Source organism: Natrix helvetica, assembly GCF_964273705.1.
Source record: "Natrix helvetica genome assembly, chromosome: 1".
Lineage (NCBI taxonomy): Eukaryota > Metazoa > Chordata > Lepidosauria > Squamata > Natricidae > Natrix > Natrix helvetica.
The window spans coordinates 124021514-124039338 of record NC_138548.1 but is presented as its reverse complement, the minus strand read 5'-3'; the positions used below and the strand labels follow the sequence as shown (position 1 = coordinate 124039338).

General features: G+C 43.5%; 2 protein-coding genes across 2 annotated transcripts in view; both read left to right on the top strand.

Annotated features, from left to right (window-relative positions):
- Window positions 1–8301, top strand: part of CLCF1 (cardiotrophin like cytokine factor 1) — a 49137-nt gene extending 40836 nt beyond the window's left edge. Inside the window, exons 2-3 of the mRNA XM_081938357.1 lie at window positions 1321–1487; window positions 6772–8301. Of these exons, the coding sequence (XP_081794483.1) occupies window positions 1321–1487; window positions 6772–7254 (650 nt within the window). The 3' untranslated portion in view covers window positions 7255–8301. The remainder of the gene's footprint in view (window positions 1–1320; window positions 1488–6771) is intronic.
- Window positions 1–17825, top strand: part of ACY3 (aminoacylase 3) — a 322364-nt gene that overhangs the window by 281360 nt on the left and 23179 nt on the right. The window lies entirely within an intron of this gene.

Sequence of the window (17825 nt, the reverse complement as noted above, 5' to 3'; positions counted from 1 at the left end):
CCTGGGGTTGGGGTTGGGGGCCCATGGTTTAAGGTATATGATGAATGTATTTCAAAAATTCATTCATTATTTATAAACCATACAATGTTTAATGAACATTAATGAAACCAAATCACTAACGCACAATTTCTGACTAGTCTGTTGTACCCTGTCAAGTATTAGATCATTTAAAATTATGCCTTGCTGAAAATAAACCTTTGTCTCAGCTTTGAGCATTCACTGGGAATTCGGATGGGATCCTTAAGGAGACATTGTTCTCTTAACAATAAGAGGGCCAATTTGGTATAATGACTAAGGCACCAGGCTAAAAACCAGGAGAGCATGAATTCTAATTCTGCTTTAGACATGCAACCAGCTAGGTGGTCCTCTTATAGGCCAGTCTCTCTCTGGGTACCCTTTGAATGAAGCCATGGCAATGAAGCCATGGCAATGAAGCCATGGCAAACCATTCCCCAAAAATGCTGCCAAGAAAACCTCAGGGACTAGTCCAGGCAATTGCCAGGAGTCAAATTTGACATACGTATTTCCAGAGACCTGGAAATCTCCAGAATCTTCTAGCACTATATGGGCAGGAAACAAGATTAGGAGTTTCCAAAAGAGAAAAGAAAAGGGGGGGGAGAGACATTATGTAAGCATCTTTTCATCCTAGAACAATCTTGGTAACCTTTAGGCTAGACTGGATTGGACTTGAGGTGAATCCAAGTAACATGTTTTAAAATGAAAACACCTCTCTTGGTTTCAGGCAAATAGCACTAGGGGTTTTTCTTTCTTTCCCGGCCCTACTGAAACCTACACATGCAGGCACACATCCTCTAAGGTTGCTATTTGCATCTGGGGAAGTCTTAATTGGCCTTGATTGCTTTTAACTGTTGCTATGGGAAACCTTTCCTGTGCAAAAAAAAAAAAAATAGAATTTTTTTTTGCTGACATGTCAGATTAGTACAAGAATACGTGCAGCCATTTTGCTTGTATGAAAGAAGGATGGGACAAATAGGGCTGATGCGGGGATAAGGATTGCTTGACAAAAGGGTTTTCGGGTAAACTCTTCCCCCAGCATCAGAATATCCTGAATCACTCCAAGCTAAAAAAAAAAAGCTATCTGTTCCCATGGTCTGAGCCATGCATGTCGATTTCATTTGTGTAATGGGTTTGGGGGAAGTATATTCAATGGGAGTGAACAAGACAAGTTTCTTTCCTCCTATGATTTCTCAAGGAAAGTAGTGGGGTGTGGGGGGAGGAGGGTTGGGGAATGCAGGGCTTTGCTCCCCCGGTCACAGTGCTCCCTTTGCCCACAGCTCCTTACAAGTGTGCTCCCTGCAGGAGATTCGTGGGGGATCCTTGCCTTCCTGTGTGCCACGCTTTGGAACCTGCCTGGGGTGCCTGCACTGAACCGCACGGACCAAGTGACCACCAGACAGTCCATCCAGCAGATGTACGACCTTACTCGCTATCTGGAACACCAGCTGCACGCGCTTGCGGCCACTTATGTGAGTGTAGAAGCTTTGGGAGAATGGAAACAGCTGAGCTGAGCAACTGCCTAGAAATGCCTGTCTTGCTTCTTTCCCCTTTCCTTCAACCATCTCCATTTTTTTCTTCCTGCCCAACTGGCCTCTTTGGAAAATTCTGCCTCCCTGTTTCTCTCCATTGGGATATCTCCGCAGCCAAGGAAGGCCAGGATTCTCTCTGTGTATTCTGGCATGTGGGTTTAGTGACCCTCAGGTCACTTCTGCATGGAACTGCACTTTTCCATAGGACTAAGGCAGCAGTTCAGGTTTTTTTTTTCTTTTTTCCTTTCCATTCTGGAAATTAAAACGTTGCAAGAAGTGGTAGGGAAAGAGATAAGTGCTGTAAACAGAAAACAGTGTCATTTGGAGCGTCATAAAACTGTTGCATATGAAGGGAAAGATTATATAACCAGATACTGCATCTTGAAAGCCCATTGCAAGAGAAAAACGTTAAAAGTCAACAGACTGATTCTTCATCTTATTTGAAAAGGGATTTAGGGATATGGAAATTTTGTGCCTGCGACACTTTGTGCCAGCACCTAAAATTTCCTCCTACCTAATGAATAGCTGAAATACTGTTCTCTCTCCACAGCTATGGCTCTCACTTGGCAGAATATCTGACATCTTTTCTCCTCCCTGCCTTCAGGCACCGGTGGAGTCTCCCTGTTTACAATCTGTTGTGGATCTCCCGCTGGGGTGAGGTGAGGCCTCGTCTGTCAGAACTTGCCAGGGAAACGCCCGACTGTGCAGAAAGTGGGGGTAGCCCCTCATCAGCTTGCATGGCATCCCTGCTCTCTGGCCTACCTGGCATTTCAGGCCCTACCCTTTGGCAGCTTTCCCTGACACTGAGCATCAAATGCTATCAAATCAGTAATTCGCTTGGTTTGGACCATGGAAAATTCTAGTATATCAACATTCCTGAAATATTTTTTTAAGGAGGCGGATCAAGAAGGTCAGATTTTCACAGTCTAGAAAACTAAAGAATTGTGTCATTATATAGCAGCTAGTGTCCATTCACTGAGTTTGCGTGATGTGCTCATTTAATGAGAACCTCTGTCCCAGAAATGAACAGATTTTGGTAATAATAAGCTGGAAGAAGCTGATCGACAGAAGCAAATTTAGCCTAACGCCAACTCTCTGGGCCTCCACTGTGCACATATTCAGCTTGTGCTGGTTTAACACAAACACACACACACACACACACACAGATAAAGATGAAGGAAGGAAGGAAGGAAGATAGATAGACAGACAGACAGACAGATAGATATCAAAATGATGATCATGAAGTTTTCCTCTTTCTCTGTCAATCTCTTTCAATCTCTATGTAGGGATTGAAAAACTACATTCTGGGATGATAGGTATCATTTGTTGATAAAACCGTCCCCAATTAAATATCGATACTACAATATTTATCAAAGGTACAGTTGTTTATCATTATAGCGACAAGAAGGGAGAAAGATACCATATATTGGACTAGTATTGGTATACCGATCCTATATTACAGGCATACTGATGATCAATATTGGAATTTACCTTGCCAATCCCCGTTAATGGCGCATTCCCATGTTGTCCACATGGAACACAAAATATCTGAATGTCTTCAAAATATATAGCTGTGTATACAGACAGACAGACACAATTTTCCAAATTCACATGAAAACAGGTACGAAACCTTTTACATTAGATTCACAGAAAGCCAGTTTCAGTTAACACTTATTTTCAGTGAGTGAACTTACATAAATAAAGATATGGCAATAACAGTTGGTCTCTCAAACTTCTTGTCTATTAATCATTTCTTTTTAAAATGTATTAGCTAAAATTGCATGGCCTGTCATGCCACGGAAAGTGACTCTGGGCAGCACACAATAATCTCTATAAATTTGCAAATAAGTAATCATTATATAATAGTTATTAAAATAATTAAAGCTTATAAAAGCAAAGCTAAAGCAGGAAAAGAGAATAATAGATGGAGGGATATTAATAATAAGGGACCCACCTCATGAGTTCATCTTGAGGGACGTTCAGAAGTTGAGAAGTGATGAAATCCACAATATGGATGCTACAGCAAAAAAGGAAAAAGAAAAAAAAAGACCCATCAGCTGCCAACTGTAGGTCTCAAGATATTAGAACCTGTAACATACTTATTTTATGAGATCTGGTGGAACTGGTAAATGAAACTGCAGAAAGGTGTTCCCTCAAATAACCAGCCCCATGCCATTAGCGCATTAAAGGTCAACACCCTAATGGACTGTCTCTCCTGTCCACCGTAATTGTCAAGAAATCAGAGCATGACCCAGGGCTCTAGGAATAACTTAAGACAGATTAAGATTTTAGTAAAGCAAAGTAAAAATTGTTTCTTGCAACCTGGTAGTTTCCAGACCTTTTGGACTGTGATTCTAAGCATCAGACTCTTTAGAGCATGGCTGGCTGGGGAATTCTGGGAGTTGAAGTCCACAAGTCTTAAAGTTCTCAAGTTTGGACACCCCTGCTTTAGAGAATCGATGGCAATATAAAATGTAATAGTAAATAAATATCCCCTCATAACTCAGCTAGGGGCTAATGGGATTTATATTCAAACCATCTGGAGAGTATCCGGTTGGGGAAGGATATTTGATAAACCAACCTGAAAATGAAACGGAAGAGGTAAGGGTAAATCAAATTAAGATAAGGAACAGCACTATAGCAATATGAAGGAGATTGCTGAGGCCAAGAAGTGTAGCCACTGGGAAATCAGATCCTGTAGAAAGGCTATATCCCTCATTGCCTTACCTGTCAAGAAAAAAATGAGTGCTATTTTTCCTGAGCTTTTCTGAGGAAATGGGGAGCACAAGCCAACCCTTACAGCCCATCTACTGAAATGACCCGAACTTGACTTGTGCTAGTACTACCATTCCTCTCATTCTGAAAGAAAGAAATGAACTGAGAGAGAAAATTCAGGAGAGGAATTCGGAGAGGGGGTAAGGGGAACTGCCCACAGGCCATCTTAAGTAGGTCAGCATTTGCAACGCTTAATGGTTGGCAACCAAATAGAAGGGAAAAACAAAGCAAAACAACACAAAGATAGCTAGGCCAGGTGCGCCCCATAGTCACCAGAGCTTTGCTCTGAACCTGTCAGGGAAGGAAAACAATTGGGCAGGCCATCCTGCTGGCAGCTTTTGGAGGGATGTTACAAACTTTTCCCTAAGCGATTTCTGTAGAAGCAAAACTATTTCCAAAGGCTGCCATAGATGGTATGGATAGAGAAATCTGCTCAGGCCGCCAGGAGAAATGAAAGGATGTTGACCGGTAACACAAGAATCCTTACTCCATAAGCCTTTTAGAGGCTGTGAAAGTGTGGTTTAAGTGCATCAGAGCTCTACCATGGCCTTTCCTTGGTCTTCTGGGCTTGTGGGATATGCAAGGAATGGAGTCCTTGATAAGCATGGCCTTCATTAAGTGTTAAAAGGCACCTGCCTTTCCCCGAGACATGCTGAAGAAAGTTGTTTTTCTAGCTAGTTCTCTTTGCAACATCCCTCCAAACACTAAGCACTAAATGAAGACTACCTGAATAGCTATTGAAACTAGTGGCCACTGGTCACTGGGATTTGGATAGGTTTTCGGGGGCTGATCCTCCAAAACCTATCCAGATCCCTTCTGCACAGAATTAGGTCTACTTGCATCTATGTGCAGATGTTTTCTTCAGTGTTCTAAATAGCTTTTGGATCCTCCCTATTAAATGAATCCCAAATACATGATAAAATGTAAAGCAGAATTGTAATCTTTTAAGATTCGTACACGTTTTCAAACTGAACATTTGTGTGTGTTCACAACACACCTTTCTCCCTCTGCCTGAGGCCACAGTTTTGCAGGGAATGAGACAACAGTTGAGATCAGTGAATGAGGTTAATAGTAGTTGGCTCAATGTCCATGTGTGAAAACTGAAATTATTAGGAAAAGGAAAGCTCCTGACAGATGCAGGTTCAGATCACTTCATATCTTAAACAAACAATGTATCTTCCAAAAACCTTCCAAGTGCACCATGTTCCCTTCCTTATTCTTTCCCCCTATGAAGTCCCTATTCTCAAATATAACAGAATTCCACTTTCTCCTTGCCTTCTTTTCTCCTGCTGGTCTCATGTTGATGGCCACGTCCCAGCCTGCCTGTTAGCTGATCTCTGCTACTGCTATAAAATTGTTTGGGGAGCCTCTACTTGCCCTCGGGCAACAGAGAGGAAATTAATTTGTCTCCTGAGCTTGTCAGGTTCTTCACACACCCGCAGGGTTTGACACACCTCCCTTCCGCTTGGTGCTTCACCCACCCCACCGCCTGGGCAATCCTGCTGCCTGCGGGACACCACTGTTGGCAGGGGGTGGGGAATCCCAGGAACGCAGCCCAGCAGGGCGGGCAGGCAGGCAGGCAGTGTGAATAAAGCCAGCATGTGCCTGTAGCAAAAGGATCATTCAATGATAGAAACTTAGTAACTGCAATAGCTGCATAGAAGTGCAAGAAGTACAACAGATAACAGCGAGGTCTTAGCAGATCAGTAGATCCAGGGACACTTTGCCAATGCCCAGGGATGGGTTGGTCAGCAGGCATAGTTGGGCAACAGTGTACAGAAATATGTCACCTCTTGCATGTAGCACTGTGTACAGGTAGTATTTGACTTATAATCATAAACTGTAGCAAAAAGAATATAACATCGGGCACCATTCACTTAATTGCCTTGCTCAGCCACAGAAATGCTGGTCCCAATTGTGGTTATCAGGACTACTTGTACTGCAAAGGATCTTTCCTACAACAAAGCTAAGGTCTTATCTGTTCTCCCATCAGCAGAAGCTCTACCAGTTTCTCCCACCACTGATCATGTTTCTCTTATCTATATTCCTGGGCACTACCAAGTTGCCTGTTTCCCTTCCAACTCATGGATGACAAGGCATGACAGCTTTTGCACCGCTTGAGGCTGTTCGAATAAGCGGGACCATTTTTCACATGAGAACACCTTTTAAAAATGGCAGCTTTCCCACTGGCGGACTGGAGATCAGATGAAGCAACATCGGGGGGGGGGGGGGAGTGTCACAACTGGAAAAAGAGATTGTTTGTTTTATAGTTAAGTAGAAGTGGACACATGTCCTGCGATCCCATAGACTTACATCTCCTTGTATTGCCTGTAAGAGAGCGAGAGAGAGAGAGAGAGAGGAGGCATTCCTAGAGGCGGTGGGTAGAAAGCCCTGGGAAAGTAAGTATTCCTGTTCAAGTGAGTAATACTTTCTTGTCTTTTCTCCTCAGCTCAACTACCTGGGGCCACCTTTCAATGAGCCGGACTTTGACCCTCCCCGGATAATTGGGGTAGAAGCTGTGCCAAGTGCCACCGTAGACATTCAGGAATGGCACAGCTTGAATGACAATGCCCGGCTAGCAGCTAATTACCAGGCCTACAGCCACCTGCTCTGCTACCTGAGGACCATGGATGGCTCGGCTCCAACTGCAGTGCCGAGTCTGCGCCACAGCCTCGCCCACTTCCGGGCTAGCCTGCAAGGGCTGCTGGGCTCGATCGCAGGCATCATGGCTTCCCTGGGTTATTCACTCCCAACTCCTGGGCCCCCTCTAGAGATTACCCCACCCAGCCACTTCCTGCGCAAGATGGATGACTTCTGGCTGCTCAAAGAGCTACAGACCTGGCTGTGGCGCTCAGCCAAAGACTTCAACCGACTGCGCAAAAGAGTGCCTCCTTCCGCTGTTATGCTGCATCTGGAAACCAGAGGCTTTTGATTCCTGCGTTGCCATTGTCTCTGCCTTCACCTCATTCACTGACAGCATTCAGACCTGCCACTCAAGGACTAGCACTTCTGAAAGACTCCAAATCCAATGCCTCCTCCCAGCCCCTCCACAAAATTGCCCTCCTCCTCCTCCTCCCTTGCTTCCTTGGTGCTGCATTGCTCTCTGCTACTAAGCTGTGCCTCTGGGTGAGCAGATACACTTCTATACAGCCTGTTTCTTCGCATTTCTTCCTTCTCCACCTTGTATAAAATTAATATCTCCTCCTCCCTCTATTTCTCTTTCTCTCTCTTCCTCTCTTTCTCTTCTAGAGGGGCCATTCATTTTCCAGAAGAAGAGGAAGAGTGTTTCCCTTCCCACCTCCAGGATGAACAATTAAGCCCTGGCTGCAGGGCAGCCAACAGCTGCAGCCTCTACCGCTGATACTCCAGTTGCCTTAAATGTCACTCCCTCCGTAGCTGGATTTCTCTGTATTCTGCCCATTCTGTTAAAAGGGGCTGTGCCAATTAGAAGCTTACAAAGGACATTCAGTGGCACTTACATGGGGAGCATCTCTCCAGTCAGGTTGTAAAATATGCCCAAACTGAACCAGAGATGAGAGACTCAGTTTAGCACAAACAGCTTTCGTTCCCCTCCCTGGTTAGGTAAGATTATTCATTCATTTACTATTGCAGTGAATGAATAAATGATCATTCATTCAATCATTCATTCATCACATGTGCAGATCTACCTTTAGTAGGATAATTGTCTAAGCCAGCTGTGGTGGCCACCGCTTGTCTACACCGTTTCACTCCATAAAACAGGATGGGTGAAGTTCTATGGTTTACACTCACCAGCAAAGGGAAAGTTTCCCATATGTGGCCCCCATCCCCCATTCTTTCTCTCCATCTTTGCCCACCCCTCCCTCCTCCTGCCAGGTTGTTATTCTAAGTTTGTTTATATTAATATTTATTTATTTTCAGATGTTATTTATTAGATTGTATTTATTGCAGAATTTCTATTCTTGTATTAATAAATAAAATGCTTTCTTCAGGAGTGGCATTGGTTTTATTTCCTTTCAACCCACCATGCTCTGGACTAGTCGCTGTCATATTTAGTCCCAAACCTATAATTTGTGTCTGTGTGGGTGCTGTATGAAAATGAGGTGATTATGTTGTTTTCTGGCGCTAGATGTTTGCAACATTTTTATCATGATTTAGGTTTTTATCAAATAGAATTTAAACCAGCCTTATCCATCCTGATATTTTCAAAATATTTTGGAGTTGTAACTCTCGAATTAAAAATATAAACCCATAACAGCATAAATCAGACCAAGCTACACCTTAATCTAGCATTTTGTTTCTCACACAACTGTTTGAGCAGGGAGTTGCACTAGAATACCCCTAAGGTCCCTTCCCACTCTCTTATTCTATTACATCCCTCTCTTGCCATCGGTTCTTTAACTGCTACTTGAAGCAATCTGCCTCCAATCTGAAGACAGCCAAGAATCTCAACACTAATAACTCTCAATAGACCTGACTGCCATGATTATTTCCAACTCCTTTTTTAAAGCTCTCCAAGCTGGGAGCCCTCATTACTACATTACTCAATGTAGCAATGAATTCCAGAGTTCGTGAACAGTGTGAAGAAGTGCTTGGTTTTGTCTATAACCGTGATGGCGAACCTATGGCACAGGTGCCAGAGATGGCACGCAGAGCCTTCTCTATGGGCATATGCGCTTGCGCCAGCTGCTCTTCTGGTTTCTGGTGCGCACATGCAAGCCAACCAGCTGGCCTTTGCAGGTGCCAGAGTGCTGAAATGCGGCCTGAAAAATAGCCTGAACTGCCCCCCAAAATGGCAAAAAGCCAGGCATGTGCATGCCGGCCAGTTGGGTCTTTGGGTTTTTAGTGCACGTGCGTTCAGGTTTGGGCATTTGGTGCCAAAAGGGTTCTCCATCACTTGTCTATAACTTCTTTTCATCCAGCTTTATTAGATGATCCATGTTCCCAAAGTTTTGAGAATGGGAGAACAATGTTTCCATGTCTTATTTTCTCCATATAATGCCTTATTTTCTATACCTCAGTTATGTCTCTCTCTCTCTGTTTCCTTTTTTTTCTGTTCTAGCACATCTGGTTTTTTCCCCATCGCCTTGGTTGCCCTTGCCTTGTATCTTTTCTCCCGATGTTATAAGAACTGAACGCAGTAGTCCAGGTGTGGACATACCATATATTTGTTTATGCAGGCATGACAGTGTTGACCATTGTCAATCCCCTTTCCAATGATCCCAACAAAGAATTTCTTTTTTTCACAGCTGCCACACTTTGAGTTTTCATTCAGTGACTGACATGGCAGAGATTGCCCCTGACCAATTCCTATTAGCCATCTTAGACCACTTGGGACTTGCCCCATGCCCTCCAGTCAATGCAAACATCCCTCTGTGGCAGTGACGTGTGGTGAGGTTTATGGCTGGTGAGGCTGGTGACGTCATCAGGAAGGCAGGGAATGGGACCATGTGTGCTGGAGGCTGAGGCTGCCTCAGCCTCCAGCACATGTGATCCCATTCCCCGCCTTCCTGAGCGTGCTCCGCCGGCTCGCACTCCGCAGTCCTCGAAAGCGACTGGGGAACGACGAGAACCTTCCTGCCTCTGCTGGACTTTGCAGTCCAGCAGAGGCAGGAAGGTTCTCATCGTTCCCCAGTCGCTTTCATGGCTTCGTCATCCGGGAGCGCCAACAACATTTCTGCCTCCGCAGCTCGCAGGAACGGACGGACGGATGTAGCCAGAGTGGCGCCGAGGCAGTCCAGCGGGCGAGCGACCGAGGACCTCCATCGCTCGCTCGCTCGCTCGCTCTTTCGTCTGCCCGGGCCGCCTCGGCGTCGCTCTGGCTACATCCGTCCGGCCGCGCCCGGGAGCTGCGGAGGCAGAAATGTTGTCGGCGCTCCCGGATGACGAAGCCACGAAAGCGACTGGGGAACGTCCCCCAGTCGCTTTTGTGGCTTCGTCATCCGGGAGCACCGACAACATTTCTGCCTCCGCAGCTCCCGGGCGCGGCCGGGCGGATGTATATAATATTATAATATTATATGTATATATATAGTATATAATATTATATATTATTATTTCATGAAGAGAGGTGAGGCTCTGCCTCCCTTGCCTCCCCTGACCGCACATCCCTGCTCTGTGGCCATTTGGAGTTGGATTATAGGAAGGGCTGAAGAACTGGCCTTTACAGAGGTATCTCATCTGCCTGCACCATCAGCACTTTCCAAACCCTTTGTTAGATTTTCATGCTAGCTTTTTTGCACAAGTTTACTATTCATTTCATAGAGTGCCAGAAAGTTGATTTAAAGCTAGAAAAACAGCCAGATTCTTCCAGATGCTTGTAGTTAATTTTGTCACAATTGTGTGCATTGGGCCAATGGTTTTTTTTTTTTCATTGCCATATTTGTTATTTCTTTTAATTATTTCTGAGGATGCAGTGGTAATAAGCTTCTGGTCTGATTATCTGGTGTCCATGATGTTTATTCATTCATGTATTCCACAATTTATATAGCTGTCCATCTCTCACCACAGTGACTCTAGTTGGCTTACAAAAAAATTAAAACCAAAAGAACAGAGTATATACTATAGAGAGAGAAACCCTAATATCCAACATGCCTGAAGCCAAAAGAAAAAGGGTTTCATTTCAGTCACTAAGACAACAACTGACGCAGCCAAAATGCTTGTGGGAACATCCAGGACTTTAATGGCTTATGAAAGACCAACAGGTTTAATGCCAACCCCATCTGAGAGGGAATGCTGTCTCACAAAGCAGGCACAGTGACAGAAAAGCCACAACTCATAGATCTCACAAGATGGCATTGTCTTAAAAGATGGATCTGAAGCATGCAGATCCTTTGCTTTTTCTGGTAGGGTGAGCAAAAATATCTGGCCCTGTGCCATGTAGAATTATATAGGTGATGACCCTTGAATTGCATCTAGAAACCTAGTAGGAACTAGTACAGCTTGGAGACCAGAGGTTACACAGTCATGTTGTGGATTGTCCCAAACTGCCCTTGATAACCATATTCTAGACAAGCCACATCTTCCAAATGTTCTTCAAAGCCAGCCCATGTAGTGTGTGTTGTGCAAAGTATTCTCAATTCCTTCAATCTGTTTTTGTGAGAGTTCATTCCAGGTTCCCTGATCATGCTTGTCATCCTACCCTGTCAGGGGTGGGTTCCGGCTTCTTTTACTGCTGGTTCGCTCAGGGATGCGCTTCGGGTATGCGGGCACTTGATGAGCTTGATGTGCGCATGCGCAATAGTAAAAAAAACAAGATGGCAGCACTGATAGAACCAATTCAGGTGTGTGGGCATTAGTACTTACTTGGCCAAATCGGGCCAAACCAGTAGGAACCCACCTCTGCTCCCTGTGCATGTCTGAGACCACCTTGTGGTGCAGAACTAGGACACACTACTCAAGGTGAAAATTGATCGATCTTGAATTAAGTAAAATTCTTCCTTCCGAGGATATGGAAGTCCAAGTCTCAGATTATCTTGTAGGAAAAACTGTTAGGCACTACAGTATGTGATTCTTTGATGTAAGAATCCCACAGTTCCCAACAATTTCACTCGGTTTTACTATGCTTGGATTTTCAAATGTCTCATTTTTTTCTGGTAAGAAGTACTTTTCAAATTTTGTCATCACAGTATTAAATATTAATATTTCTTTGAACTTGTCAGTTATGGCCTTGATGATTAGACAGGATAGACAATAGAAAGAAGATCACTATTATGTAACTTTACAGAGAGAGATTAAAATATAATTGTAATATACAATTATAATTTTAAAATATAACTTAGAAATGCTGTGAAGTATATCGGAAGCCACTTTTTTTGGATCATTTTTCTCCCCTCCCCCCCCTTTCCTGCACTTTTAGCTTTGTCTCTGATTTCTTTTCTTTTTTTTCTTACTTTATGGTAAATTGTATTAGTTTTTATTTTCTTTTTAAAAAGTTTCAACATGAATCATATAAAACGTTTCACGATTTGTATGTTGAAAATTTCTCTTAAGTGCATCTTCTCCAGCAACGTGTAATAGGAGAGATAATTTCTATCCACATTTGTCCTTGGCCCATACAGCATCGAGTTACATGTCTGCATTTCCTCCAGGATTCTATAAGAGTTTAAGATTTTGAAGAGAAGGGGGAGTTTCAAAAACTTTAACTTGTTCTGTAAAGAAGTGACAGTTCTTATAAACAAGATTTGGGCTTTCCGGTGTAATCCTGGAGCCTTTTCTACTGAATGTGCTGCATTAGGAGGAAGAAGATGTATTTTTTATCATGCATCTCCTACTCTGTGCTGGGACAATATGTATTTGTCCAAGTTTCAGACAATGAAAACCTCAGGAAGGACAAATAAGGGACAGAACATGCCTTTATTTTAAAGGGAGTATTATTCAACAGAGTAAATATACAACATCCTGCTTTTCCAGAGCTAATCTACAGTATTTCTATTGCTTCTTTCAAGGAAACATCATGAATCACTTATACACTAAGTAAGACCTTGTTTTAACACACTAATTGGGAGATCCATTATTTATCAATGGCCATTGAATCAGAAAATATGTCACAGGAATGGTTTGTTATGCAAATGATTTCATTGTGCCCATTGTGCCATGCCTTTTTAGTTAAATTACAGAAATGTAATTGATATTTGGTAAGAGACAGAAAGTTGTGGTGTGAATGTGTCCGTGCAAAGCCTGTTGCATAGAAGTCTGGTAAATCGAGGTTTCACTGGTTGATAAATCCTAATATTAAGAACCATACTGAATGCCCATATGAAATTGCCTTAATATTGTGACATAGACATATCCTGAAATAGTAAATGGATAAATAAAAGGCTGGCTGCCTGGCTGGATCATAGGTAGGATTACAGATATGCCACTTAGGTGCTCTCCATATTCATTACAAGGATATCATTATACTTTTTCACTTGTTATCAAGACCTTTTCTGATTCCCTCTCAGTGTGTACATGCTTGGGAAATGAGATTTCAGATAAATGAGACAGAGAGATCTCATGGAAACCCTCTTTGTTTCAGAAGATTCTGTACCTCTTTGGTTCAGTTTCTGTGGCTCCATCTTTTCATTGCCCAGAGAATGGATTTCCCTCCACTGAGCCTCCTCCCCATTGCTACATACTCGTTGGGACAGATGAAGAACTCAGTCTGACTCCTAGAGCACATCTAGCTCTCTTCTCTTAAAAACCTCTAATTAGAATTCTTTATTGGCCAAGTGTGATTGGACACACAAGGAATTTGTCTTTGGGGCATAAGCTCTCAGGGTACATAAATGCTATAAGTGATAAATCATAATCATAGTCATCATAAAAATACATAAATCATAAATCATATGATACAACCCTTAGTGATAGTCATAGGATACTAAATAAGCAATCAACATAAATCATACTAGGAAACTAAATAAAACAATGTAAATTGTAAAGATACATTACTATAGATATACATTATTATACGTACACCAGGGGTGGGTTCCTGCCAATTCTAACCTCTTCTATAGAAGAGGTTCCACAAATCTACGGTGCCGTTTAGAACTGGTTCCAGCTCCCTCCCCCCACCCGTCCGCACAACATCAAGATGAAGAGCGAGAGGAGGAATTCTAGGAGTTGAAGTCCACAAGTCTTAGAGCTGTCAAGTTTGAACACCCCTGGGTTTTTTTTTCCTAAAGGGTGAGGGGTGCAAGGGTCTTGTCACTTGACAGCTTTAAGACTTGCGTGCTTCAAATGCCAGAGTTTCTGAGCCAACATTTTAGTTGCTAAGTAAAAGCATTGTTAAGTGAGTTTCACCACATTTTACAAGTTGGCCACACCCACCCAGTCACATGGCAGGCAAGCCACTCCCATCCGGTCACATGGGCAGCAAGCCATACCCACAAAGCAGGCTACACCTACAGAAGTTCTAAAAAAAATTGAAACCCACCACTGACGTACACACACACACACACACACACACACACACACACAGAGACTTCTTGCAACCACTATTCAGTTTCAGAGTTCATATACATTAGCCCATCATGCTTTGTTTTTAATTAGCATGTTGCATGTACTCAATCATAATGCTATGTAGACTATAGGCTTAGAATATTATGCAAATTTCACCAATTGTGATTTATTCATGAAACCACAATTAAATCATTGCTTAGAACAGTGGTGGGCAAACTTTTTTTTCAACTGAGCCAAATCTCGCCAAAACCACGATTGAAATTTATTTTGAGAGCCACATTTTTAAAACCGAAAATACATAGGATGGTACACTGTTTTTAGTTTCAATAAACTCTGGTATTTGAAGCACGCAAGTCTTAAAGCTGTCAAGTTACAAGATCCTTGCATCCCTAACCCTTTAGGAAAAAAACCCCAAGGGGTCTTCAAACCTGACAGCTTGAAGACTTGTGGACTTCAACTCCCAGAATTCTGAGAATTGAAGTCCACCAAGGGCATCAATCATATTAGCCCAGGGATCTGCAAAATTGGCTCTTAAGACTGGTGGACTTCAACTCCCAGAATTCTGAGAATTGAAGTCCACCAGTCTTAAAACAGCCAACTTTGCAGACCTCTGTGTTAGCCCAAAGCCTGGCGCTGGGCGGGCCTTGCTCCCCCATTAATGGAGCCCCAAGAAGCGAGGAGGCAGAAAAAGAAACGGAGGCTAAGGAGATTCCCCCCGCCCCCTCCCAGCAAAAATCTAACCGGGGAGCCGGGCGGGCAGTAGCAAATTAGCCGATCACGCCCCACGCATTTTTGCTGGGAGGGGGCGGGGGGAAGCTCCTTAGCCTCCGTTTCTTTTTCTGCCTCCTCGCTTCTCGTCCCCGCCCGACTTCAGGATCCTCCCTAACCATTGTGGGTCGAAAAGAAAAAAGGGAAAGGGGCGCTTGGTTTGAAGTGCCCGAGAGGAGGGAGGGGAGCCCGGCACACAGAAGAGCCACATTAAAGTGAGTAAAGAGCCACATGTGGCTCGCGAGCCGCGGCTTGCCGACCACTGGCTTAGAACAATGAACATTGCACAGAACAAGTGACTATAGCATACTGACAGGGGCGGGCTTCAAAAATTTCAGCAACGGGTTCTCTGCCCAGTTGTTGGGTGGGCGTGGCCATGGTGGGTGTGGCCTAGTCAATATCCTGCATCACGGTGGAGAGGGGGGCGTTTTAGCCTTCCCCAGGCTCTGGAGGCTTTCCTCAAACCTTTGGGAGGGCGAAAACGGCCTCCCCTGGGCTCAGGACGCCCTCTGGAGGGCATCCGTTTCTGCCCTTCCAGAACTTCCGGGAGACCCGTTTTCCCCCCTCCCCAAGCCTCCCCACAGGTCCTGCACTTACCTCGCATCCAAAATGGGTCACGTGGAAATTCCTGGGAGAGGAGGGGTGGGCTGGCAGGGGGTGTGGAAGCGGCCAACCAGGGATGGGATTTGGAGGTTCTCTGAACCAGCCATAACATTAACTATAGCAGCCCACCCCTGCATACTGAGCTGGCTAAACATGCAGTACATTGGAGGAATAATCTGTGCTCTGTGGCAATCTGAGGAAAGTTATTAATAAGGAGGGGACACTACACACAAAACTAAGGTTTTGTTGTTACTTCCTATTTACTCTGTTTCCACAGGATCTTTCAAATTTCTTGAAGACAAGAAGTAAACCTGCCAGAAATCTGCAGACTAATATTTTAATTTGCCTATTTGCACATCAACAGCCACCCCAAATGTACATAGCTCTGATACTAGTAGAACTTAAAGCAAAACTCAGTTTTTCAACATAATACTTACTTAAAACAAAGGCAAGCTTAACAGGTCCCATACCTGAACACTTGACCTTTGGCTTTTCATAAATATGATATTCATTACCAAAAGTTAAAAATCTTGAAACGTAAAGCTAAAGCGAAATTTTGCATTTCGGTATAACAGCATCATTGAAGAGAAATAACTGCTAGATACACTAAGGATTCTCCTGATAAAGGGCATGAAAATATTCCTATTTATTTGCCTCTATTTTTATTTGATGAAATGCATTTTCTCTCCTTTTCTGGGCTGCTTCTGTAATTAGAAAAGAACCTAAGCAGTTTTTTTAAAAATAATTATAAATGTAAAACTAATCAATAAAATTAAAAAGCTAGCAGTGAGAAAAAGAAATATTTAGAATATTCACTATAGTTAAATATTCTAAGCCTAGAAGTAAGTGGGGTGGGGGGAGTGGGGGCTTTTAATTGTGTTTTGGCAACCTCTGAAGAGAAGTAAAATTCTGGAAGTTTATTCCAGAATGAAGAAGCCTTTTTTTACAAACTGGAAGCGGGAGCAATTTAGAAATTGGTTGGCAGATCCTTTCAAGAAGCTAATGGCTATTTGGGATAGGCTGCCAATGAGTTTAAGCCTCCCAATACTAGTCTGCAGTAGCTGTGGATATACTGGTTTTACCAAATGGTTCATCTTTCGGCTGAGCCCTAGGGAAACTAGGAACCAATGCACTTTAGCTCTTGCAGCCCAAAGGCCCAGGAACAGGACAAACTTCATGCCATTCTGGACACTCAACAGGTGATTATATACTACAGGTAGTCCTTGATTTACCACCACAATTGAGCCCAAAATTTCTGTTAAGTGAGATAACAATTGAATTTTGCTAATTGAATTTTGCCCCATTTTATGACCTTTCTGGTCACAGTTGTTGAGTGAATCACTGCAGTTGATAGGTTAGTGTTGTAGCCCAGCAGGATCCGGTTCAGCTGATTCTGGACTCAGATAGTGAGGGATCATTTGAGTCTGCCCTGGATGATGTGGAAGACCCTGTGCAGGTTGCAGATTCAGAGCAGGGACCAGAGGGGCTGGTTGGCCACCAGGAGGCACCTGAGGCATGGAGCAGTGGGGAAGATCAAAGGCAGTCAGTCCCTGATGTAAGAGTAAGACGGGCTGAGAAACGAAAGCAGCAGCTTCATAGGCAGGCTTACAGACGATAATAAGCACAGGTGGTTGTGGATTGGCCCCTCCCAAGAGAGCTTATAGGTGAGGCGTTGGGAGGGAACATTTGTAGGAAACAACCGTTCGAAATTAGCAGTGAAGAAAATCGATGTCTTAGAGCCGTGTCTGGTTTGTTTTTCGTGTATTCTGATTTATCTGGGCCTTCAGCCAAAAGGTTTGTTATCTGCAATTAAGCAGTGGCAAACAGCCAAGCCTGTGTTTTGGCTTGTTGACAGGCATGGAGAGGGGGGTCAGAACAGGTTAGTAACCCGGTTGCTAAGTAAATCTGGATTTCCCCTTGACTTGGCTTGTAAGAAGGTCGCAAAAGGGGATCACATGACCTTGGGACAAAGCAATGGTCATAAATATGAACCAGTTGCCAAGCATCTAAATTTTGATCACATAAACATGGGGATGCTTCAATGGTCATAAGTGTGAAAAATGGTCATAAGTCACCTTTTGCAGCACCGTTCTAACTTTGAATGGTCACTAAAAGAACTGTTGTAAGTCGAGGACTACCTGTGTTGCACGTCAATAAAATTCATTTCGAAATGTTTAAATGTAAAATTTAAAAAAAAATGTTTAAAGAGAA